Source organism: Mustelus asterias, chromosome 6, assembly GCF_964213995.1.
Source record: "Mustelus asterias chromosome 6, sMusAst1.hap1.1, whole genome shotgun sequence".
In the NCBI taxonomy this organism is placed as follows: domain Eukaryota; kingdom Metazoa; phylum Chordata; class Chondrichthyes; order Carcharhiniformes; family Triakidae; genus Mustelus; species Mustelus asterias.
This window is the reverse complement of record NC_135806.1, coordinates 37,288,338-37,315,029: the sequence shown is the minus strand read 5'-3', so window position 1 is coordinate 37,315,029 and position 26,692 is coordinate 37,288,338. Positions and strand designations below refer to the sequence as shown.

The following is a 26,692-nucleotide window of genomic DNA, read 5'->3' as shown; positions in this document are numbered from 1 at the left end:
GAGGCGGAGGGGAAGAGGCGCGGGACGGGGGGGGCGGGGAAGAGGCGCGGGACGGGGGGCGGGGAAGAGGCGCGGGACGGGGGGGCGGGGAAGAGGCGCGGGACGGGGGGGCGGGGAAGAGGCGCGGGACGGGGGGGCGGGGAAGAGGCGCGGGACGGGGGGGGCGGGGAAGAGGCGCGGGACGGGGGGGGCGGGGAAGAGGCGCGGGACGGGGGGGCGGGGAAGAGGCGCGGGACGGGGGGGGCGGGGAAGAGGCGCGGGACGGGGGGGCGGGGAAGAGGCGCGGGACGGGGGGGGCGGGGAAGAGGCGCGGGACGGGGGGGCGGGGAAGAGGCGCGGGACGGGGGGGGCGGGGAAGAGGCGCGGGACGGGGGGGGCGGGGAAGAGGCGCGGGACGGGGGGGGCGGGGAAGAGGCGCGGGACGGGGGGGCGGGGAAGAGGCGCGGGACGGGGGGGCGGGGAAGAGGCGCGGGACGGGGGGGGCGGGGAAGAGGCGCGGGACGGGGGGGGCGGGGAAGAGGCGCGGGACGGGGGGGGCGGGGAAGAGGCGCGGGACGGGGGGGGCGGGGAAGAGGCGCGGGACGGGGGGGGCGGGGAAGAGGCGCGGGACGGGGGGGGCGGGGAAGAGGCGCGGGACGGGGGGGGCGGGGAAGAGGCGCGGGACGGGGGGGCGGGGAAGAGGCGCGGGACGGGGGGGGCGGGGAAGAGGCGCGGGACGGGGGGGCGGGGAAGAGGCGCGGGACGGGGGGGCGGGGAAGAGGCGCGGGACGGGGGGGGCGGGGAAGAGGCGCGGGACGGGGGGGGGCGGGGAAGAGGCGCGGGACGGGGGGGCGGGGAAGAGGCGCGGGACGGGGGGGCGGGGAAGAGGCGCGGGACGGGGGGGCGGGGAAGAGGCGCGGGACGGGGGGGGGCGGGGAAGAGGCGCGGGACGGGGGGGGGCGGGGAAGAGGCGCGGGACGGGGGGGGGCGGGGAAGAGGCGCGGGACGGGGGGGGGGCGGGGAAGAGGCGCGGGACGGGGGGGGGCGGGGAAGAGGCGCGGGACGGGGGGGGGCGGGGAAGAGGCGCGGGACGGGGGGGGGCGGGGAAGAGGCGCGGGACGGGGGGGGGCGGGGAAGAGGCGCGGGACGGGGGGGGGCGGGGAAGAGGCGCGGGACGGGGGGGGCGGGGAAGAGGCGCGGGACGGGGGGGGGCGGGGAAGAGGCGCGGGACGGGGGGGGCGGGGAAGAGGCGCGGGACGGGGGGGCGGGGAAGAGGCGCGGGGCGGGGAAGAGGCGCGGGACGGGGGGGGGCGGGGAAGAGGCGCGGGACGGGGGGGGCGGGGAAGAGGCGCGGGACGGGGGGGCGGGGAAGAGGCGCGGGACGGGGGGCGGGGAAGAGGCGCGGGATGGGGGGGCGTGGCAGAGGCGTGGGATGGGGGGGCGGGGCAGAGGTGCAGCACGGGGGGGCGGGGCAGAGGCGCGGGACGGGGGGGAGGGGAAGAGGCGTCGGACTGGGGGAGGTGAGGGACTGGGGCGGTGTGGGACTGGGGGGAGGGCAAGTGGTGTGGGACTGGGGGCAGTGTCAAATTGTGGGACTGGGGGAGGGGCTGAGGTGTGGGACTGGGGGCAGTGTAGAGGTGTGGGTCTGAGGTAGAGGAGGAGCCACTCCGTGGGCGGTCCCAAATCGGCGAAGACGTCACAGAGCGGCGCGCACACCGCGTCATTGCATTGTTCGCGTGGAGCTGAGTGCGCATGCGTTGCCGTCTGTCGGCCGGCGCCCAGTAGTGTGGAGGATGTCTGCTTGGGGCCTGTGCTGCTGTTTGTGGCTGCTGCAGGTTTTGCTGCAGGCGAACGGAGCGCACGATTCAGGTAGGGCCCAGTGGCGTCCTCATTGTTTTCTCGCCATAGTCCCGCTTTGTGGCCCATAGAGAAAGCCTGGCAAATTGTGTTAGTAAAATGATTAGAAGGCGTTAAGCCCCTCCAGCCTTTTCACTCACATCATGGCTGATGTATGACGTTCCTCTTATCACCGTCATGGTTTTGTAGATCTTGCCTAACAAATCTATTAAACCCGACGTTATCATGTTCATTGGCCACCTTTTGGAGGAGAGATGTTCTGGATTTCACTACCCTTTCATACTCCCTGCGATCAACCAATAAAGATACAAATAGCAGTGAGCTGATCTCTTCCAAGGAAAATTAGGGCCAAGCAACAAATGTCAACCTTGCCAGCGACGTCGACATCCCATGAAATAATATACAATGATACAGGTCCACCTGAGGGAGCAGAGGGAATCTCGGTTTAATATCTCTGCAGCACTCCCTTGATTCACAGCCTTCTGACTTGGAGACGAGTTCTTCTAACTGAGGTGCAGTCAACATTTGTTGTCAGTGAGTGATAGCAATTGCCTCAGCACTCATACTGAGTGCCATACATTGCCACAGCACACTTACAGTGGTGTCAATTACTTCCATTGAGCAGCATAGTTGCATTTCATTAGTTGTTGTGGGTTTGCTGAACTATTTTGTCACTCCATTCACAATTTTAATCAACCTGATCTTCTGGCTGCATTCATGGGTATGTTATTCCCCAGCATTACCACCCTCTCCTCTGTCAACCCCTCAAATCTGAACTTGAATGTAGACTGATAATAGCTATTTTCACAAAATAGTTATTGATTCATATTAAGAGTTTGTGTAATGTTTCTTTTCATCTCCAGAAAGAGTTCTTCTCCGAGAAATCCAAGCTCTGACATTGTATAGTGGACGATATACCACAGGCCGCAGAACAAGTCCAGTGCCCCAGTTGTTGTGTGTTGGTGGCACAGCTGGTTGCACAGCCTTCCTTCCAAACGTAGTGCAGTGCTATAACAAAGGCTGGGATGGTTATGATGTACAGGTATGCAGCTGAATGTTCTGGTCTAATTTCTAATTGTAACCAAATGACACTGGGTCAAGTTATAATGAGAGTTGCTCTCTGGAAGTAGTAACCACTGTACGTGGAGCTTAATGTTGAAACAGGAGAAGGATTATCATACAAGTGGTCAGTTTTGGGAATGTGTACTTTGAGGGAGTGAGTTAAAGGATGGAAACTTGACAAGACTTAATAGGGAGGAATGCAGTGGAAAAGTGGTACCTTTTCAGGAGTAAGTTATTGTCAGTACATCAGATGAGAAATGCAGCTAAGACACACGGGGGAAAAAAATAGAGAATTCCTTGGTACAGAGCTTCAATGAATTGTTTGCACCACAAGGATAGAGTGTAATGATAACGATCTACGATCGTGGGCTAGATTTTGCATTAGATATAACTGAGAGACTAACAGTGTTCATCATTTATTTGGCAATCTGACAGCAACTTCCATTGAGTACACATGCACAGCTGAGCGTAAAATCAGAAAGTTGCTGTCCATGGTACAGCATCCATTCAAAGGTTTCCTTTAATTATATTTTGCTATCTGACTCACTATTCAAATGCAGTGAATGGCATGAATTGATGTATGTCTAGCTATGGATTAAACACTTAAGAAAAATAATTTTTACATTGAGCCTAATAGTGGAAAAGAGCATGGCTTTGTCAGTTCAGCGATTTTCTATCTGATTACAGATTGGGGTGATTTAACACTGCAGCCCATGGGCAAATGTTTCTGTATTTCTCTGTTTAGCCACATGTGTGCAGACTCCAGAAGTTTCTGTCAGTTTCAGTGGAGTAATGATGGCAACACTAGTAATTTTGCCATCATTGCTACTTTAAAATTTGGACCAAGGAATTAACTGATATTTCCTGGTTCAGACTTTGTGATGCCAATAAGGACCCTTCAATCTGGATAAAAGAAAAATACTGTGGATGCTGGAATCTGAAACAAAAACAGAAAATGCTGAAAAATCTCAGCAGGTCTGACAACATCTCTGGAGAGAGAATAGAGTCAATGCTTCCAGTCTGGATGACCCTTTGTCAGAGACGTCTCTGACCCTTTGTCAAATGCATAAAGGGCAAAAGAGTAACTAGGGAGTGAATAGGGCCACTTAAGGGTCAACACGGTCATCTATGTGCGGATCCACAAGAGATGAGTGAGATCTTAAATGAATATTTCTCAGCAGTATTTACTGCTGAGAATGGCATGGATGTTAGGGATCTTGGGGAAATAAATAGTGATGTCTTGACGAGTGTACAAATGACAGCGAAGGAGGTGCTGGAAGTCTTAAGGCGCATCAAGGTAGATAAATCCCTGAGACCTGATGAAGTGTATCCCATGATGTTGTGGAAGGCTAGGGAGGAAATTGTGGGTCCTCTAGCAGAGATATTTAAATCATCGCCAGCCACAGGTGGGGTGCCTGAAGACTGGAGGGTGGCAAATGTTGTGCCTTGGTTTCCATGATGTGGAGTTGCCGGCGTTGGACTGGGGTAGGCACAGTAAGTAGTCTCTCAACACCAGGTTAAAGTCCAACAAGTTATTTTGGTAGCACAAGCTTTTGGAGCATCGCTCCTTCATCAGGTGAGTGCAGAATTTGTTTCATAAACAGGGCATATACAGACACAAACTCAATTACAAGATAATGGTTGGAATGCGAATCTTAACAGGTAATCAAGTCTTTACAGGTTTTACACTGCTCAACAATCACCAGGCAGGAATCGTGTTCCCTTCTTGTCGGGGTACACTTCAGCGGTCACGGGCATTCGGCCTCTGATAATCGGGTAAGCGTTCTCCAAGGCGGCCTTCGCGACACACGACGGCGCAGAGTCGCTGAGCAGAAACTGATAGCCAAGTTCCGCACACACGAGGACGGCCTCAACCGGGATATTGGGTTCATTTCACACTAACTGTAACCCCCACAGAGTTTCACTGGCTGTCTTGTCTGGAGACAATACACATCTTTTTAGCCTGTCTTGATGCTCTCTCTACTCACATTGTTTTGTTTCTTAAAGACTTGATTAGTTGTAAGTATTCGCATTCCAACCATTATTCATGTAAATTGAGTCTGTGTCTTTATATGCTCTGTTTGTGAACAGAATTCCCACTCACCTGAAGAAGGGGCTTGCAGCTCCGAAAGCTTGTGTGGCTTTTGCTACCAAATAAACCTGTTGGACTTTAACCTGGTGTTGTTAAACTTCTTACTGTGTTTACCCCAGTCCAACGCCGGCATCTCCGCATCATGACTACCAGTGGTGTACCCCAGGGATCGGTGCTGCGTCCACTGTTATTTGTCATTAATATTAATGATTTGGATGAGAATATAGGAGGCATAGTTAGTAAGTTTGCAGATGACACCAAGATTGGTGGTATAGTGGACAGTGAAGATGGTTATCTAGGATTGCAACGGGATCTTGATCAATTGGGCCAGTGGGCTGATGAATGGCAGATGGAGTTTAATTTAGATAAATGCAAGGTGATGCATTTTGGTAGATCGAACCGGGGCAGGACTTAGTTCATGGTAGGGCGTTGGGGGGGAGAGAGAGAAAACAAAGAGATCTAAGGGTACAGGTTTATAGCTCCTTGAAAGTGGAGTCACAGGTGGACAGAATGGTGAAGAAGGCATTCGGCATGCTTTGTTTCATTGGTCCGAACATTGAATACAGGAGTTAGGATGTCTTGTTGAAGTTGTACAAGACATTGGTAAGGCCACACTTGGGATACTGTGTGCAATTCTGGTCACCCTATTATAGAAAGGATATTATTAAACTAGAAAGAGTGCAGAAAAGATTTACTAGGATGCTACCGGGACTTGATGGTTTGAGTTATAAGGAGAGGCTGAATAGACTGGGACTTTTTTCCCTGGAGCGTAGAAGACTTAGAGGTGATCTTATGGAGGTCTGTAAAATAATGAGGGGCATAGATCAGCAAGATAGTCCACATCTTTTCCCAAGGTAGGGGAGTCTAAAACTAGAGGGCATAGGTTTAAGGGGAGGGATGCAAAAGTGTCCAGAGGGGCAATTGTTTCACACAGAGGGTGGTGAGTGTCTGGAACAAGCTGCCAGAGGTAGTAATAGAGGTGGGTACAATTTTGTCTTTTAAAAAGCATTTAGACAGTTGCATGGGTAAGATGGGTATAGAGGGATATGGGCCAAATACGGGCAATTGGGACCAGCTTAGTAGTTTTTTTTAAAAAGGGGTGGCATGGACAAGTTGGGCTGTAGGGCCTGTTTTCATGCTGTAAACCTCTATGACTCTATGACCTGCTGAGATTTCCCAGCATTTTCTGTTTTTGACTTTTCAGTCTGATCAGTTAAAAAGCTGCACAATATGTTTGCCCCTCGTGCTCTGTAGAGGGCAGTACTTTTGAATGGTTGGCTAACAGGAACAAGAGCTAATGTGGACAAGTGTATGTTAGAATCCTAGAATGGTTTTTGCACAAAAGGAGGCCATTTGGTCCATTGTGTCCATGCTAGCTCTACATGTTTGCCACTGATGGCAAAATCTGATCCCATTATCATTTAATTTCATAGATTTTTTTTTAGAGTCATAGAGATATACAGCTTGGAAACAGGCCCTTTGGCCCAACTCATCATACAGTGACTTTTAAGGGGCACCTTGACAAATGCATAAGACGGGAATAGAGGGGATATGGTCCCCAGAAGGGTAGGGGGTTTTAGTTCAGATGCGCAGCATCGTCGGTACAGGTCTGGAGGGCCGAAGGGCCTGTTCATGTGCTGTGATTTTCTTTGTTCTTTGTTCATCCATGCCGACCAGGTTTCCTAAACTAAACTAGTCCCATTTACCTGCGTTTGGCCCATATCCCTCTAAACCTTTCCCATCCATGTACCTGTCCAAATATCTTTTACATGTTGTAAATGTACCCACCTCCTCTGGCAGCTCATTCTATATACGCACTGCGCTCTGTGAAAAAGTTGCCCCTCAGATCCCTTTTAAATTTTTCACCCCTGACCTTAAATCTATGCTCTCTAGTTTTGGACTCCCCTACCCTGAGGAAAAGGCCTTGGCTGTTCACCTTGTCTATGCCTCATCATCCTACACTCTAGGGAAAAAAGTCCCAGCCTCTCCTTACAATTCAAACCTTCCAGTCCTGGTAACATGCTTGTAAATCTTTTTTGCATCCTTTCCAATTTAATAACATCCTTCCTATGGCAGAGCGACCAGAATTGTATGCAGTACTCCACAAGTGTGGCCTGACCAATGTCTTGTACAATTGTAACATAATGTCCCAACATTCCAGTTAGATTTTACAAGCGGTGTTTCACTAAAAGGTGATTCTAACATTTGTTTCTTCCTTACTGATCGACTGAAAATGACAATATACACCAGAGTTCAGGAATCTAGTTAAGGAGGGTAAGAAGCTGGTCAGGAGAATTAACACACTAACATTAGGAATTCTCCGAATAGAAAGTGTATTTGGAATAATCAGATAGGAAAATAAGTGGACCCCCTGAAAGATGCTAAAAGATACATTATATCAAGTGGTTTGGGAATAGCAAATTTATTAAATGAATTTTTGGCCTCCGTATTCATAGAGGAAGCTGCAGAGTCTTCCAACTATTGAGATAGGATTTTTAGATCATGATGACGAGTTTCAATGGTAATGAGGCACACCAAGGTTCTGTGTCCAGACAGACTGCAGCTGCCAGTTGAACACTACTCCTGATTTACAGGATTTCAAAGCCTTTCTGTTCCAACAACAGGTGGAGTAGGGTTGATAGGTGTTTAGACTGTGTTGAGGCACAGTTCAAAACAGCACATAATTGTTTTAAGGTAATAAAAGGTCCCAAGGTACTTCGCAGGAGTAGGCCATTCAGCTCTTCAAGCCTGCTTCTCCATTCGTTATGATCATGGCTGATTATCCAACTCAGTTACTTGTTCCTAGTTCCCCCCCCCGCCCCGATAATCTGTCTTCAGGCATGGTGGTACAGTGGTTACCACTGCTGCTTCACAGCGCCAGGAACCCAGGTTCAATTCTGGTCTTGAGTGACTGACTGTGTGGAGTTTGCATGTTCTCCCCATGTCTATGTGGGTTTCCTCTGGGTGCTCTGGTTTCCTCCCACAGTCCAAAAATGTGTGGATTAGGGTGGATTGGTCTTGCTAAATTGTTCCTTAACATCTGGGGAACTAGCAGGATTAATGCGTGAAGTTACGGGGCCTATGTGGGATTGTTGTTAGTCCAGGCTCGATGGGTTGAATGATCTCCTTCTGCACTGTAGGGATTCTATGAATGGAACAATGGTAATTAGTGGGTGCTTCAGAGATTGCAGCTGGGGCCATTGCTGATTGAAATGTATGTAATGGGCTTTGAAGTGGGCTCAGAACCAAACTCTGCAGATAATACAAAACTAAGAGGGACTGTAAGTAACGCAGAACAGCCTGATCAAGTAACAGACCAGGGAAGATTGAAGAGCTGAGTGGCAAATGTCATTTATTGTCAGTTGTGGTTTAGGGAAGGATAATAAACCTGTAATATAAATGAAATGGCATTTGGCATTTTTCTCCAGGAGTTAACACAGTAGATGATTCTATACTGGAAGAAAGATTACTGAAATCATCAGCACAGCTTGTGACAGTGCTGAAGAAAGTCAATGGGATCAGGTGTTACATAGTGAGTGAAATAGAGTAATTGAATCTGAGTAATTTGGTTTTGCGTTTGTAGGGTTCTGGTCCAGCCCTCACCTGGGGTACTGTGTACAGCATTGGTCACCATATTAAGAAAGAGAGGTAGGTATTGGAGACTGTTCAGGAGAGGGCAACTGATATCTGAGATTAATGCCTTTGTTATGAAGAAAGGCTGCAGAAACTGGGAATGATTATGTGGAGAAGTATTCAAGATCTGAAAGATTAGAGGACAAGATAAATGGCAGTATGTTTAACAAGTCACAAATTCTATAACTAGAGGGCTTGACTGGTGTGAATATATGGACTGGACTGTTAAGGGAGACCAGGAGGGCTGTTAGAAAGTTAAATAGATACTGGAGAACAATCTATTAAAGGAGAAAAAGAACCTTAAGATGAGACTGTTCTTTACCCATTGAGATCTGGAATGTGCTGCTTGGAAGGGTGGTGGAGCAGATTTAATAATAACTTTCCAAAAGATATTGAACATATACTTGCAGATAGAGAAAAAAAAAAGTAAAGTTATGATGAAAGAGCACAGGAGAGGGACTAATCAGAAAGCTCTTTCAAAAAACTAACGTGCATATTGAGCTGAATAGCCTCCCTCTGTGCTATATGATTCTACGACTGTCTTTGTATATAAATAATGAAACTATTAGTTGATGCAAGTAAATTTCTAATAACTTTATGTATTCTCCATCCTTCACCCACCCAACTCTGGACACACACACAGTGGGAATGTAAGACCGATATGGACAATGCGTATCGATTTGGAGCAATCACAGTCAGTTGTGAAGGATATAACTATCCAGAAGATCCTTATATTTTGAGGGGATCTTGTGGACTGCAGTATGTCATAGAACTTACTGAGGAAGGCCTACGGAGAAAGAAACCTAACTCTGGGTTTGCTCGTGAATCGGATGGCTATGTATCTCCCACAGTTCCGGATGATTCATTCAATTTCATGGTGATACCAATACTGTTTGCCCTTGCCTATCTGGTGTACATGGCGTGTTTGAGAAGCCAACGGAACAGGAACAGGTTTAATGAAGACAATAACCAAAACCCTGACGAGTATTGCAACGGTGCAGGTCCTTCTGCACAACCACCGCCTCCTGGCTTTAAACCAGCTTACAGAGGTAAATCCACCAGGCTTCTTTAAAAAGATAATGCAAGACTGTATAAATAGAAAGCAATAATCATTAAAACGTTGAGTTTTAACCACATGGGAGGCTGTTTAACCTATTGTGAGAAGTTTAACAACACCAGGTTAAAGTCCAACAGGTTTATTTGGTAGCAAAAGCCACACAAGCTTTCGGAGCTCTAAGCCCCTTCTTCAGGTGAGTTCTGAAAGCTTGTGTGGCTTTTGCTACCAAATAAACCTGTTGGACTTTAACCTGGTGTTGTTAAACTCCTTACTGTGTTTACCCCAGTCCAACGCCGGCATCTCCACATCATAACCTATTGTGCCCAACTCTGAATAAGTCATCCATTTAGTCTCAGTCTCTGTTTCATTTTTTTTTCTTTTTCAGGGTTTTAACTTTTCAACTTTTAAAAGTTGCTATAAATTTTGCTTCCATCCTCCTTGCTAGGGCATTCTTTATCTAACAAACATTATCTGCACACCCTCTAATTGCTGATTTGTTATCAATAAAAATAGTTTTCTGTGTTTTTCTCATCAAAATGCCTCGTAATTCTGAACACCATTCCAAACATCTAGGAGGCTATAATCTCTACTTCAAATACCCAACTCTGTTGAATTTGCTGATACCACTGGAAGCCCAGTCCATCCATACATTAAGGAGTTAAACCAGGAATGATGAATATAGATTACATTTAAGTTTGAGGATTTGTCCTTTTATTGTAGAATCTATGACTGTATTTTCCATGTTGATATTTATCTAGTTTACACTCTTAGATCTTTCAGCCTTCCTTGGTTTAAATATTTGCAGTTTCTCCTGGTAAATCTGGTGCCCCATCTTGTATCAGTTTACCTTTCACTGTCCGTTCTCCTCTGCCAGAATTTCATTTTCATAACATGGTGACCAGAGTTGTACACCATATTCTAGGTGAAGCTAATTTCACTTTCTAAGATTTGTGCTCTATTCCTCTGACCATATGGACCATTATCCTGGCTACTGCTGCACACCGTTTGTGGCTTCAGTGACTCATAAATACTGCTTTCCCCATTTCTTGCAATTGTTATAATCTCACTCCCATGAGGTAGGAGTGTAAATCTGACACACACATTGAGTCACTGCTAATCTAATCAGACACTGTTCTTTCAGATGATCTCATACGCAATTCTCAATCCCTTGAGCATGTAATTCACAATTGAGGTAAGGGTCACCGGTCTATAATTACGGTGTTTATGTGGGTGGGGTTGTTATATTTACCACCTTTGGCTAATTGAGGCATTGGCTCATTCCGATAGATTTTGAAAAATGGTGGATGAAAATTAGCTGAACCTGGAGCAGTTATTTTTCTCTCAGCTACTGTGTTTATAATTTTTTCTCTACTTTGTTTTATTTGCCCATCTTGTCCCCCCACTTCTTCTTAATTATATAATAATCTCACCACTTTTCTGTCTTCTGACACTATCTCTTTTCACATGCTCCAGTCAATCACCCAGGATGTTGTCCATACCTTTTGTAAAGGATGATTTCTGATTTTTAAGGGGAGTTGGCGGTGTGGTGGTGTTGTCACAGGACTAATAATGCACTGGGACCAGAATTTGAATTGATGAAATTTGAATTCACTGGAAGTCTAACAAAGCTGTTGTCGATTGTTGTAAGAACCTATCTAGGTCAATAATGTTTACCATGCCATCCTCACCTGGTCTGACCTACATGTGACTGACTCCAGAATGACAACAATGTGGTTGACTCTTAAATGTTCTCTGGCCTTGGAAGCCACTCATTTCAAGGGCAGTTAACGATGGGCAATAAATGCTGGCCCAGCCCGTGGCGCTCACATCCCATGAATGAATAGAAAAAAAATATCATTTTGCCAAATTACTGTTCATTCTAAATCAGTTTCTTGGTCTTAATTCTGCTCTGTTTCTTCCCCTTGCATTTTATGATATCTTCTAATGTCCTTTTATTTTCAATTTTCTTGTTCATTTGATCCTCCATTTATTTTCAGAATAAAGTGCCTGCGTAATGTAAAATAAAAATCCTCTTTAAATCACTTGTAGCCTGTGCTCAACCTGCCATTTATCACTAAATAGTCTTTCCATTTTAATCCTTTTAACTATCAACTGTCCTGTTCTCATTTGAATTTGAAACTTTTTGCTCACAATATACCAAATATTCTTTTTAGTTTGACTTGCCGATTTGTTCCCCTCATTCAGTGGGGGAAAATCTACTATTGTTTTATATTTTGTGTGTCCTCACCCTGTGTAATCTGCAGATGTTCTTGTTTTCAGATTGCCCAACAGAAGAAACATTTTGTGGGGAGGCCCATCCACGAAGTACTCGCTCAGGACCAGGATTTTGGTCAGGAATGGGAGCAGGTGGTTTGCTTGGATACTTGCTTGGCAGCAGAAGGTATTTAGTTTACAGTCATAAAGATTGATAAATGTGAATACACATCATAGAATTCTTGTCTCTAATCTGATAATCCTTAGTAAAGTTATAGGCCCAGAATTTGCAGAGTGTTTGACAACACACCTGTAAGGAATTTTCTGAGGTTCCCCCTGGGGTGCCCTGTATTTGTTGAACCTCACTCAACCAGTATATAGACTGCGAAATACAGTATATAGTTTAAAAAATGAAAAGTTATAGGCCCAGAATTTGCAGAGTCTTTGACAATGCACCACTTCTGAATTTGACCACAATTTCAGGGTGTAGCAAAATACAGATGAACAAAGAAATCTTGCAGTTGCAGTCTATCATTTACTGCCCTTCCACAGGTTGTGCTTGGGACCATCCAAGCCAACAATCAGCAAATTTAATTGATTGGTAGAGAAAGTTTCCGTTCTCATTGCGATGCTAGAATTCCCATAAAAAGTGAACTCTTGATCAATGAGTTGAAGTTGAGATTTTAATGATTATCTGAGTAATAACAACTGCTAGATAATTGATTTATCCGGATAAAAATTATGTGGAATATTCTTAAGTATCTCCATTGTGATTAATTGCTCAATTTCATTGAACAATTTCCTTTTGAGTAATTAAGATTTTTCATGATATTTCAACTTCTGTCTTCATCCCACCCATATGTCTCAATCAGTTGGATGTTGAGAGGTAAACTTTTCGTCATAGAATTCACTAGAGATCTCGGCGAGAGTTTCTTTGAGGCCAGTGGCAAGTGTTTGTGCTTTGTCCCGGCGTAAAATTTGGGCTGTAGTTTTTCTGCATTTATGGTTTTGAATACTTGTCTCTAATTGAATAATTCTTAGTAAGGATATGGGAGGGGATGGAACCCTGACTTGGGTTCTTTAGCACCATTTTTTGGACATTTCTGTACTTCTTAAATAATGAATGTTGTGCCATGTGGGAAGCCTGAAACCATCTTTGTAAAGAGGTTTACACATGTATCCCAAACAACTGTTGGTAGCAAATAGGGCACAGAGTATGATATCAATCAGCGTGTAATACTGGATTGACACCAGTGCTACTATTTTGAAGCTTGACTCTCCAGCCTGCATCCTCTCTTAACCCCACATCTGACCACAATGTTAACGGCATGAAAAACCCCCAGCAGTACTATTCAGAGGGTTCATCAACTATCGTACTTGCAATTTACTTCCTGGATATATTTTCTGGTTGTAGCTACAATTCTATAAATGTTGGTTGTTTTCCTATACGCGATTAAAGTTTCAATAGCCTAGAGTGAGTTGTCTAACTGATGTTGAAGTATCTTTTTGGAAAAAGAGTTTTGGTGACAAAACCAAAAACACAAACCAGTTGCTTGGTGGCATTGGGCATGACTGGGACAATGAACAGAGGCCATGTAAAGGAGAACAAACTGCTAGAAGAAGAAGTACATTTTAATTGTCCTTCAGCTGGCTGGCATCTGTGCTGTCTTTTCCCCCAGCCTTGGCTCCTTAGGCAGATCCTGCCTCTATCCTATTTTCAAAATTTTGTGTAGTGTCAGTCTCTGAGCTGATGGCCACAACTTTGAAGTTGAGTAATAGTGTCCCTTTATCCATGTTCTTCTGGCTCTTCCTCCACTGTCTGGGCTTACACAATCTGTAGCCTGTAAATCAGAAGAGATTGAGGGATGAGAGAAAAATTAGATAAGTAGATCAAGTTTGAATGCTTCAGCCCCACTGCTGACCATAGCCTCAACAGTAGCCCTGTCCATGATGGCTAATCTTGTTTCCTCAATGGGGTTAAATATGTCAACATGCTTCTTCCCCACCAATAATTCCCATTGCCTCTTGTTATGTACTGCCTTCTAATACAAAAAGAGGGAAGTGTATTAGTGACGTGCAATATGCTTGGTGATGTAACAATTAGGGATGAATAGCTGCTGATATTTGCAGGCTGAGAGATATGACTGTTATAATGGTGATAAGTGTCTGCGCGTGAGGTAGACATTTGAATGTTGGCTATGATTTCTGATTGGTGACTGTTGGTAGATGAGTGATGTAAATACAGTGAATTGAATCCTGCCACGGCAGATGGTGGAATTTGAATTCAATAAAAAATGTCTGAAATTAAGAATCTACTGATGACCGTGAAACCATTGTCAATTGTTGGAAAAACCCATCTGGTTCACTAATATCCTTTTGGGGAAGAAAATCTGCTGCCCTTAACTGGTCCAGCCTACATGTGACTCCAGATCCACAGCAATGTGGTTGACTCTCAACTGCCCAAGGGTAACTGGGGAGGGACAATAAATGCTGGTTAGCGAGTAACGCCCATGTTCTATGAATGAATAAAATAAAATTGAGCAGCGTATGAAGCTAGTGATGCAGTTGATCGTATCTGGCATTTGAAGATGCATTTACTGACATTGGCAACTTGTGTGGTGTTGTTAAGCTTTTTCCTGTACGGCTTCCAGGTCTCGGGCTGTGCACTCCTCTCATTGACCTCCACCACTATCTCTTGCCGCTGCTTTTTGATCATGTATCTGGAGCGGTGTGATGACGTGATTCAGTTTCTTTCTACCTCTTTTACAATGATCTCAAGTGCAGTGCGTAAATACATTTATGCATGATCTCCCCCATGGTCAGCAATTGTTAATTCTTCCATAGCATGATATTCAGAATGATCTCAGCACCACCAGCAGCTACCTCAGCTATAGGAGGTAATTTCTTGCTTAAATTAGAGCTAGGCTCCTGCAATATTGGGCCCTTTTCTGATGCATGGCAAGTGCTGGTTGCTTGCAAAAATCATGGAAATCCTAACTTGAAAATATATTGCTGTTCCTTCACTGTCACTGGTTCAAAATCCTGGAACTCCCTCTCTAACAGCACTGTGAGTATACCTACACCACAGTAATCTCAGGATTACTGCCTGTGCCACGGGAAGGTGAGGGCAGGAATGGAGTGAGGTGGAAGATGAATGTGTGGCTGAGGGACTGGTGCAGGGGGCAGGGATTCAGGTTCCTGGACCATTGGGACCTCTTTAGGGGCAGGGGTGATCTGTATACAAAAAACGGGTGGAACTTGAATCACAGGGGGACCAATATCCTGGCCGGTAGGTTGGCTAAGGCTACTGGGGAGAATTTAAACTAGATAGGTTGGGGGGAGGGGAGCTAGAAGAGCTGACGAGGATCAAGGAACTAATTGATGGGGGGGGAGGATGCAGGGGTAAGGGGAATTACAAAATTAATGGTAGAGGAGAGGGTGCAAGTGAATGAAGGCGGTAATTTAGATAAGGGAGTAGAAGGAGAGGGTGTTCGCGACTCATCAAAGCGGGTCCAGATAAAAGCTGGAATAAGGACACTTTGCCTGAATGCACGAAGCATTTGGAACAAGGTAAATGAGTTGATGGTGCAAATCAGCACAAGTGGGTACGATCTAGTAGCCATTACAGAAACGTGGCTGAAAGGTGACCAGGACTGGGAGATGAATATCCAGGGGTATCAGGCGTTTAGGAAGAATAGACAGGAAGGAAAAGGTGGTGGGGTCGTGCTATTAATAAGAGATAATATCAGGGTAGTACTGAGGGATGACATAGGCTCTGAGGAACAAAACGTGGAATCATTATGGGTAGAGATGAGGAATAGTAGAGGGAGAAAGACACTAGTAGGTGTGGTATATAGGCCCCCAAATAATAATGTTGAGGTAGGGAGGGCTATAAACAAGCAGATAAGGGATGCGTGTAAAAACGGAACGGCAATAATCATGGGGGACTTCAACATGCACATTGACTGGCAGACTCAAGTCGGTAAGGGTGGAATGGAGGAAGAGTTCTTAGAATGCTGTCGGGATAGTTTCCTTGAACAGCATGTTACGGAACCGACGAGGGAACGAGCTATTTTGGATCTGGTATTGTGTAACGAGGTAGGTAGAATTAAGGATCTTATTGTGAAGGACCCTCTTGGGTCTAGTGACCACAATATGGTCGAATTTCTGATTCAGATGGAAGAGGAGAAAGTTTGGTCCCAAACTAGTGTCCTCTGTTTGAACAGAGGGAAATATGATAGGATGAGGGATGAATTGGCTAAGGTAGACTGGGAGAGCAGGCTGGCAGGTAGGATAGCTGAGGAACAGTGGAGGATTTTTAAGGAGATCCTTTTCAGTTCTCAGCAAAAATATATTCCAGCAAAAAACAAGGATTGTAAGAAAAGGGAGAACCAGCCGTGGATAACGAAGGAAATAAAGGAGAGTATTAAAATAAAAACAGCTGCGTACAGAGTGGCCAAAAATAGTGGAGAAACAAGTGATTGGGAAAAATTTAAGAAACAACAAAGAGAGACTAAGAAAGCGATAAAGAAAGGAAGGATAGACTATGAAGCTAGGCTAGCAATTAATATAAAAAATGATAGTAAAAGTTTTTATAAATATATAAAAAGGAATAGAGTGGCTAGAGTGAATGTTGGACCCTTGGAGGACGAGAGGGGGGAGTTAATAGTGGGAAATGAGGATATGGCTGAGTCTTTAAATAAGTTTTTTGTGTCGGTCTTCACGGTGGAGGACACAAATAGTTTGCCAAATATTAACGATAGAGGGTTGGCAGCAGGAGAAATACTTAATACAATTAATGTTACCAGAGAGGCAGTGCTGGGTAGACTAATGGGACTGAAGGTGGACAAGTCCCCGGGTCCGGATGGAATGCATCCCAGGGTATTGAAAGAAATGTCAGAGGTAATAGTGGATGCGTTAGTGATTATTTATCAAAACTCGTTGCATTCTGGGGTAGTGCCGGTTGATTGGAAAACGGCTAATGTTACGCCGCTGTTTAAAAAAGGAAGGAGACAAAAGGCGGGTAACTATAGGCCGGTCAGCTTAACGTCTGCAGTAGGGAAAATGCTGGAATCCATTATTAAAGAGGAGATAGCAGGGCATCTGGATAGAAATGGTTCGATCAATCAGACGCAGCATGGATTCATGAGGGGAGAGTCGTGCTTGACGAACATGTTGGATTTTTATGAAGATGTGACTAGGGCGGTTGATGGAGGAGAACCGGTGGATGCGGTGTTTTTGGATTTCCAAAAGGCGTTTGATAAGGTGCCCCATAAAAGGCTGCTGAAGAAGATTAGGGCACACGGAGTTGGGGGTAGTGTGTTAAAGTGGATTGGGGACTGGCTATCTGACAGGAAGCAAAGAGTCGGAATAAATGGGTGTTTTTCCGGTTGGAGGAAGGTAACTAGTGGCGTGCCGCAGGGATCGGTACTCGGGCCGCAACTGTTTACCATTTATATAGATGATCTGGAGGAGGGGACGGAGTGTAGGGTAACGAAGTTTGCAGACGACACAAAGATAAGTGGAAAAGTGAATCGTGTGGAGGACGGAGAAGATCTGCAGAGAGATTTGGACAGGCTGAGTGAGTGGGCGAGGATATGGCAAATGGAGTATAACGTTGATAAATGCGAGGTTATACACTTTGGAGGAAATAATAACAAATGGGATTACTATCTCAATGGAAACAAATTAAAACATGCTACTGTGCAAAGGGACCTGGGGGTCCTTGTGCATGAGACGCAAAAGCCCAGTCTGCAGGTACAACAGGTGATCAAGAAGGCAAATGGGATGTTGGCCTATATCGCGAGGGGGATAGAATATAAAAGCAGGGATGTCTTGATGCACCTGTACAGGGCATTGGTGAGGCCGCAGCTGGAATACTGTGTGCAGTATTGGTCCCCTTATATGAGGAGGGATATATTGGCATTGGAGGGAGTGCAGAGAAGGTTCACCAGGTTGATACCGGAGATGAGGGGTTTGGATTATGAGGAGAGGCTGAGGAGATTGGGTTTGTACTCGTTGGAGTTTAGAAGGATGAGGGGGGATCTTATGGAGACTTATAAGATAATGCGGGGGCTGGATAGGGTGGAGGCGGAGAGATTCTTTCCACTTAGTAAGGAAGTTAAAACTAGAGGACACAGCCTCAAAATAAAGGGGGGTCGGTTTAAGACAGAGTTGAGGAGGAACTTCTTCTCCCAGAGGGTGGTGAATCTCTGGAATTCTCTGCCCACTGAGGTGGTGGAGGCTACCTCGCTGAATATGTTTAAAGCGCGGATGGATGGATTCCTGATCGGTGAGGGAATTAAGGGTTATGGGGATCAGGCGGGTAAGTGGTACTGATCCACGTCAGATCAGCCATGATCTTATTGAATGGCGGGGCAGGCTCGAGGGGCTAGATGGCCTACTCCTGCTCCTATTTCTTATGTTCTTATGTTCTTACATGAACTGTAGCAGTTCAAGAAGGCAGCTCACCACCAACTTCTCAAGAGCAATTAGGAATGGGCAATATATGCTTGCCTAGCCAGCGATACCCACAAATACTGTGACATTTCAAATGCTCATCTAAATACTTCTTAAATTTTGTGAGGGTTTCCGCCTCTATCACCCTTTCAGGCAGAGAGTTCCAGATTACCAGCACTCTTTGGGCGAAAAATATTTTCTTCAAATCACCTCTAAATCTCCTGCCTCTATGCCCCCTGATTATTGACCCTTTTACTAAAGGGAATATCCATCCTATCTATGTCCCTCATAATTTTGTAAACCTCAGTCAGGTTCCCCGTCAACTTTCTCTGCTCTAAGGAAAACAACCCTGATCTCACCAGCCTCGTTTCATAGCCTGCCATGCATCATGTAGATAGTACACAGTGCTGCCACTGTGCGTTGAGGTAAAGGGAGTGAATGTTTGAGGTTGGAATGCCAAACAAGCAGGCTGCTTTGTCCGAGATGGTGTCAAGCTTATTGAGTGTTGTTGGAGCCACACTTATGTAGGCAAGTGGAGAGCATTTAATTATACTCCTGACTTTGCCTTGTAGATGGTGAACATAATCTGGGAGTCAGGAGGTGAGTTACTTCCTGCAGGATTCCTTGACCTGCACTTGTAACCACAGTATTTATGTGGCCAGTCCAGTTCAGTTTCTGATCAATGGTAAGCTCCAGGATGTTGATAATGGGGGATTCAGTGATGGCAATGCCATTGAATGTCAAGGAGCGATGATTAGATTCTCTCTTGTTGAAGGTCATTGGCTGAAACTTGTGTGGCATGAATGCTACTTGCCACTTGTCAGGCAAGCTTGTATATTGTCTAGGTTTTGCTGCATTTGGACATGGACTGCCTCAGTATCTGAGGAGTTGTGAATGGTGCTGAACGTTGTACATCTCCACTTTTGACATCGTAATGGAAGAAAGATCATTGATGAAGCAGCTGAAGAAGGTTGGGCCTTGGACACTACCCTGAGGAATTGCTGCAGTGCGCAAAGATGATTAAAAATGCAAGGTGATGTTAATAAACTTGCAGAATGAGTATGTAATTGCCAAATTAACTTAAGTGTAGATAAATTTGAGGCGATGCATTTCTAAGGAGGACATGTACTCCTTGGAAAATTAGAGCTGAATCTCCCTACAGGTGTTGGGTATATGACGTTGAGGCCATGGATTTCATGCTTGATTGCCAGGCTGAGGTGGGAGGACAGTAGCCTGGCCATTTTTCTGCTGGCATCAATGATATCTCGGTTAAATGTAAAACAGTCGCCACCTGATGATGTACAGCACCTCCTCTTCCATGTGGATTGCAGACATGGGAGATGATGGTGGGGAGGCAGGGTGAGGTCCTGTGGAATGTTGCAAGATTGAAATCCATTCTTGAAATACCCACTGAGTACTTAATTAATTGGCTTGACTATCTTCCTGCCGGTGCATTTGCACCTCCTGGAAAAGTGCAAGGAGATGGGTGGAGAGACTTGTATTTCTCAAATTCCAAACTCCTCCACCTTTAAAGCTGCCTCCATGGGTTTGGGAGAAAATCCAGTCAAAGTATCTAGAAAAGTAGAGGGTGTCAGTATTGATTAAGCAGAGCATAGAACATTTCAGTGCTGGGGAAAGAGGATAGTCCAGAGGCATTATTTGGCTCGAGCTAAGGAACAAAAAAGGTGAAATTACATTGCTTGATGTAGTCAGTCAGCCACTCTGATGTATAAAGGACAGTGGGGGACATTTTCTGTAGCTGTTTGTTTCTAGTTTAATGTGGAAGGAGGCATTGCTGGGCCTTGTTTTTGGGAAAGAGATGGGCCAAGTGGATCCAATGTCAGGTGGGGACAGTGGTCATTGTATCATCATGTTTAGGTTGTCTATGGAAAAGGACAAAGAACAGTCAAAGGTAAGAATAATTAACTGGGCTTACGAGGTGGCTGGGTATCGCCACCTCGTAAACACTCTCTATATGAAAGATGAGAAGGCATTCGAGCGAGTGCAGAAAAGATACCATGGTTCCAGGGATGAGGATAGATTGGAGAGGTTGGGATTGTTTTCCTTGGAGAAGATTGAGGGGAGATTTGATGGAGAGATTCAAAATCATGAGGGACCTTAACCAAATAGACAGGGAAAAACTGTTCCCGTTGATGGAAGGACTGTGAATGAGAGGGCACAGATTTTTAAAAATCAGCAACAAAAGTAATGGAGACATGAGGAAACTCTTTTTCACACAGCGAGTGGTTAGGATCAAGAATGCACTGCCTGAGTGCAGGTTCAATCGAGGCATTCAAGAGGGAGTTGGATTAATATCTGAAAAGAAACAAGGCGCAAGGCTAGGTGGAAAAGGCCAGGGAGTGGCACTTGATGAATTGCTCCTTTGAAAATCCAGTGCAGACAAGTTGGATCAAATGGCCTACTTTTGTGCTGAAACTATTCTATGATTCTGAAGTACTGGAAAAGGTGCAAATGATATTTACTGGAACCATATCAGAACCGAGAGGTCATATCTTTATTGGAATTGATATGTTAGTTTGTAAATCTTGAGGACTCTTTGATTTTCTAATGATTCCCAAGATATTGGCAAGATATGCCTTGTATTGAGCTTCATTGAAACACTAGCAGGCCATGGAGAGATAGGTCAGAATGATAGAAAGATTGAATTAAAACGACAAGCAACCAGAATGATGCTTGTATGCTGAATTGAGGTGTTCCACAAAGTCGTCACTCAATCTGCATTTAGCCTCCTCAGTATAGAGGTGAGCACATTGTGAATGGCAAATGCAGTATACTAGATTGAAAGAAGTACAAGTGAAGCACTCACGTGGAAGGAGCATTTGGGACTTTAGACATTATGAAGGGCAGAAGTGAAAAGACAGATTTTGCATTTCCTGTGCTTGCAAAGAAAGATGTTGAAGGGAAGGCTGTTAGGGGTGACTGAAAGCAGAGGGCAGAGGAAGGTATGTTATGTGGCATCACTCTGGAACTGGTAGAAATGGCAGAGGATGACCCATTGAATACAGAAGCTGATGGGGTGGAAGGTGAATCAAGGGAATCTTGTCCTAGTTTTAGGAGGGAGGGTAGGTGTGAGAGCAGAAGTCCGTGAAATAATCAGACATGGTGGAGGGCATTTACAAGAACACTGGGTGGAAATGCTTGGTTGAGGAAGACATATTAGAAGGTGTGGAAAGTTCATCAGAACAGATGTGATGGAGACTGAGAAACTTGGAGAATGGAATAGAGGCCTTACAAAAAGCAGGATGTGAGGAGGTGTAGCTGTGGGAGTGCATAAGCTTGTAAAGAACATTAGTTGCTAGTCTATCTCTAGAAATGGAGACAGAGGAGTTGAGGAAGAGAAGAGTCAGAGGTGGATCAAATGAAGGTGAGGGAAGGGTGGAAATTGGAAACAAAATCAGTTCATGGCAACAGGAGCTGGCACTGATACAGTCATCAATCCATCAGAAAAAAAGATGGAGAGAGCCCTAAGAAGGACTGGAATGTTTCACATTCCTCAAAGGCAGAGATAGGGTACTCGTTGCACCTTTTATTCAGTGGAAGTTAATGAAGTTGAAGGGGAACTTGTTCAGAGTAGGAACAAGCTCAGCCCAGAGATGCAGAATGGGGGCAGATTGAGCCTCCGTTTGAGGAAGAAATGGAGAACTCGGAGATAGTTCTGATGAAGATTGAGTATGGAGGGATTGGATATCCATAGGAGGCAGTTAGGAGTAGGAAGCTGGTAACTATTGAAGTAACATAGGGCATTTTAAGAATCACAGATGCCAGTTTGAAGAAACTGAAAAAGGGGAGAAAAACATAGGATTGAGTTGGATAAGTTCAGTGGGACAGGAACAAGCCGAAACAATAGCTCAACCATTTATGGGTTTTGGGAGGGAGGTAGAACCAGACTGTTCAGGGCTGGGGAGGAAGATCCCTAATGTGTTTGAGGTCCTGGACACAATGGTTTGATGTTCGGTAGTGGGGTTTCGGTACAGGGGGAGATACGAGGAAATATCGAGAGAGTTGATGTTCTGCCTCTAAGTAAAGGTTACACCAGACAAGAACAGCACCATCCTTGTCAGTGGATTAGACCTGACAGAACAAAGTGCAGTAAGTTCAGAGGGGGACAGGTTAGAGTGAAAGGAAGGAGCAGAAAAATTGAGATGGCCAATGACACACAGGCAGTTCTCAGTGAAAAGCTCCACAGTGAGTGAGGCCAGATGGAGAATGTCGAAGATGGGTGAAGGGATGTATTGAATCATTAAATGGGGTGGGGGGAAGAATCCCGGTCAAAGAAATGGGCAAAAGAGGAAGATGTGACTGAAGAAGAGCTCAGTGTCATGATAAGCTCGAAATTCATTCAGGTTGAGATGCAAGAGGATGGAGTTGGTTAGTACAGTGGCTGCTGAAGATCCCTGGGCTGAGCCCAGCCACTTACTGCTGTCAAATGTCTCAATCAGGTTTCTCAATTAGGCCTGATTTACATATCTTTGGGGTATAAAATGCCTGGCCTGGATGCCTAATAAAATGCCTCCATAATTGTAGCAGTAGGATCACTGACAGTGTCATTGTGGAATTGTTCGGTGCTGTGCCCAATTTATTTCTGAAAAATGGGCACAACCAACTTCTCCCCCTACAGATTTCATGCAACAACGCGACAAGCTCATGGTTTTAATGGATCCATGATGGGTGAAAAGGAATGACTTACCACTGCTTTTCACACACTCCAGTGTGAAGATTTCCTTGTTGCTGCAAGGTTTAATTAAACATATTGTTTCAAACACTGAATAATAATAATCTTGAATCTTCTCATTCCAGACCACAGCCAAACACTTCATCCTATCCAAACTCTTCATTCTATCCACATAACTCGGATTATTCTACATATCAACCACAGGGAAAGCAGGAGACTAATTGGAATCCTGGAAATCCAGCAACCCGACCAACTTCAGGTAGACATGATTTTCTTTCAAATGTGATGTAGACAGAGCTACAGTGTTTCCCATCGTGGTTTTGCTGCTTTTCATTTTTACCTGTTTTCTCAAAATGTGTTTTCCAGTGTTTGGTTTTCCGTTTTAATGTTGCAACCCTCTGGGTCGAATAAGTTGCACAGTGGCGTGCTGAGTTGGCATCGTAACAATGTCTAAGAACAAAGTTCTGTAGAAGAGTCAAATGGACTCAAAATGTTCTCTCTGCACAAATTCTGCCAGATCTGTTAAGTTTTTCCAGCACTTTCTGTTATTAACTGAGATGGAGTTATTTTACGCCCATAACAGTTGCTTCTTAGCTAAGCACAAAAGGTTGTCTGAAAAGATTTAATTTGCTTGCAAAAAAGCGACAATGAAGAGATCAAAATAATTTCTCACTTTTTTTGTTCTAACAGGCTTTGGTGGGACAAAAAGAAGATGAGGTGTGCATGAAAACAAAGATGAGAAATGCAAAAACTGTGAAGATTTAGTTGTACAATTGTTCAAATATTGCTGCTTCAGTCTAACTGTAGAACTTAAGGCTGAAACATTCTTGCGTTGTTGAATAGTTTTAGAATTTTCACTCGACTTTTAATGTAAACATCCAACTACTTGTATTCCAAACCTGTTAATAACAATGAAGCTACTACAGACTGAGAAATATTCATATAGGAATGAATGTTTGACCCAAGCTCTGGAGTTCTGCCAATTAACAGCAGTCAATTTGCAATAATTTATTATAAATTTGAAAGAAGAATATATTCAATAGTCTACGGTACTCTTTCAATAAACCCCCTACCCCAATACACATGTAAGTTGTTCAGGAGGGGGTGAAACTGAACAAAAATCTTATTTGCTGAAACTAATAGTGGTTTTGGTAAATTTTCTATTTGAATCTCATTTATCAATTTGATTCCAAAGATGTGCAGGTTAGGTAAATTGGCTATGCTAAATTGCCCCTTAGTGTCCCAGGATGATGTGTAGGTTAGATGGATTAGCCATGGTGAATGTGCAGAGTTACGGGAATAGGATAGGGGAGATGGCCTGGGTCAGGTACTCTGTCAGAGAGTCGGTGCAGACTCGATTGGCCATATGGCCTCCTTCTGCACTTTAGAGATTCTATGATCGTGCAACATTCCTCTTATGAGAGTGCTAGCTAAGAGAATTCTGTCCCTCTACAGCTTTATAGGAAATCTTGAATGTGGCAAATTAACTAACTGTATAATATTTGTCGGTGGTTGGGGGGGGGGGGGGGGGGGGGGCGGGGAGTGAGCAGTTTAAAAATTGAGTTTTGACTTGGTATTCAGAGCAGGACCTGCCCAATATTTAATTATACCCCTCAAGACAAGGTTGTGTACTGCCTCGTGGCATTTTCTATGGATTCACCCACTAGTTTACTTCAGCCACTGCTCCAGCCTCTCTCCCTGTTGGCAACCCCTTTCAAGCATTAACAATTATCCCTCTGTCCTGCACAAAAGTCTGGAATATATTTACATGGGTTCTTCAAAGGCACAGCAAGGTAAATGTTCCAATGCAAGAGAACATTCTTTGATTTCACTGTCCTCAAGTTTTATAATGGAAAAGAAGTGACTGAATAATTAAATACTTGTCCTGGTAGCCCCCCACTTGATGTTAGAGTAAACCTGTATGTTTGATAGGATATGAGTGAAAAATCATGGAATATGGGAATTGTTAAATAGAAAGAAAACAAGGTCTATCTCGTTTTCTTACCATCTTGGTAGTGACATGTTGCAACAATAATAGAGTTGCTAACTAATCAATTACAACAGGCCCAAAGATAGCCTGAGAAAACCCCAGTGGTAGAGGTTGGGAACCATTGATCCAGTTGCCTTTGTTGTTTGCCTTTGACATGATGACATTGATGTTTCCTGCAAACGATGTTTCCTGCAAACAGTGTTTCCTTTCAGTTGCATGCAGATACACAGCAACAAATTATTGCATCATTCACTCACAAGTTGTCCTTTTTAAGATGCTGCTTGTGTATGTACAAAATAATTTAAAAGTACCTTGCATTGAAGTGATTTGGTTGACTCAGCAGACAAAAAGAGAGGAATACTTTTTTGTGGCTCACTTCCATTCTGCTAATAAAGGTTCTACATGGCAGGCCATCTTTATTTTGTCCTCATGAGCAATGCAGAGAGCATAACATTAATAGTGCAAAAAACAGCAATGTTACAGTTTGTATCTAAAACATTTGATTTCTTCTCGGAATAAATTTCTGCCTTCTTTCCTCTGTGAAGACACAGTTTGCAATTTTGTGCTTTCCTTTCATGTAGTCATGTATTCATTTTAAAGTATGCTGAAAAATTACACTAATTGGCAATGCATTATTGTTGCTTATCTCATACCAATAAGGAATAAATAACACAGTTCCACCATGTTGTGTAGGCCACAATTTTCCACTGTGTTTATCTATGCTGGAAGGTAAAAATTCATGTAAAATAATCATAAATGCAGTGTAACCAGTAGAAATCATAGTGAGTGGGTTGGTCTCTTCTGTTATGACACCTCACTATCAGAACTTCGAGTCTGTTGTTCTTTCTCCTCTTCCGTCACTACCCAGATCATAGGTGTGTCCATTGGGAATGATATTCCAGCTGCTTACTCCTTGTAAATGCCTGAGGAGAGGGTGAGCTTTGTAAAATATCAGCTGCACCCTAAGATTTAAAGCAAACCCACTGTTCAACTCCAGATATCTGAGTTCAACAATTAGATGACTTTGGACTGCAGAACTCCTAAAGATTTGAGTAAATCCAGGAAACTCCCCAAAATTAATCTTTTACACGGGAGCAAGGCTATGTAAACAAAGTGCTACAAATGTTTGAAATCAAGATGAAGGGAGGCAGTCAAACTGGAGCAGGCCACAGATCCACACCTCTCCCCCACCCCAAGTGACAGCTCGACTCCAATAACATGACCAGGGCTCAATCTGTGATTTTCTGGAGACCTTAAATAGGGAACGTTGCAGAGTTACCTAACGGATCTACTGAGAACTGAATCAAGGTTAGTTCAAAATGTTTTGTTTTTTTGTGATACTGGAGTATATACTTGCTCGGATATTTAATGTTAAGGGATTTTGAACAAAAAGGAAAGCATCACCAATTTACACAGTTCTGAAGCAGTAGAATTCAGCTGTAGAATTAGAAGTTGAAGCAGAAACTGTCAACAGCCATGATTGGATTGGCTATGTATATAAACTTGAATCAATATGGGAAGAAGGTGTGAAAATATAATTAGAATGATTTGGTCACATTACTAGTTATAATTTTTGTAGATGATTAAGTTTGCAATTTTTAAACATTTGTGTAAGCACTATGAAAAAACATATTTAACCCCATATTGCATTCCTTA

General features: G+C 44.6%; 1 protein-coding gene across 1 annotated transcript; it reads left to right on the top strand.

Annotated features, from left to right (window-relative positions):
• Positions 1–1,707: 1,707 nt before the first annotated feature.
• saraf (store-operated calcium entry-associated regulatory factor) lies at positions 1,708–25,580 on the top strand. Its single transcript, XM_078214167.1, has 6 exons — positions 1,708–1,848; positions 2,700–2,878; positions 9,267–9,672; positions 11,961–12,081; positions 23,172–23,305; positions 23,737–25,580. Exons 1-6 carry the CDS (start codon positions 1,773–1,775, stop codon positions 23,760–23,762), a joined length of 942 nt encoding a protein of 313 aa, XP_078070293.1. The 5' UTR covers positions 1,708–1,772; the 3' UTR covers positions 23,763–25,580.
• The last annotated feature ends 1,112 nt before the right edge of the window (positions 25,581–26,692 follow it).

Bases quoted from the DNA above. Each gene is read 5' to 3' on its own strand.
- saraf (XM_078214167.1), top strand. From the start codon at position 1,773: ATGTCTGCTTGGGGCCTGTGCTGCTGTTTGTGGCTGCTGCAGGTTTTG. The intron at 9,673-11,960 runs GTAAATCCACCA...TCTTGTTTTCAG, and splicing joins CTTTAAACCAGCTTACAGAG to ATTGCCCAACAGAAGAAACA. The intron at 12,082-23,171 runs GTATTTAGTTTA...TTCTCATTCCAG, and splicing joins TACTTGCTTGGCAGCAGAAG to ACCACAGCCAAACACTTCAT.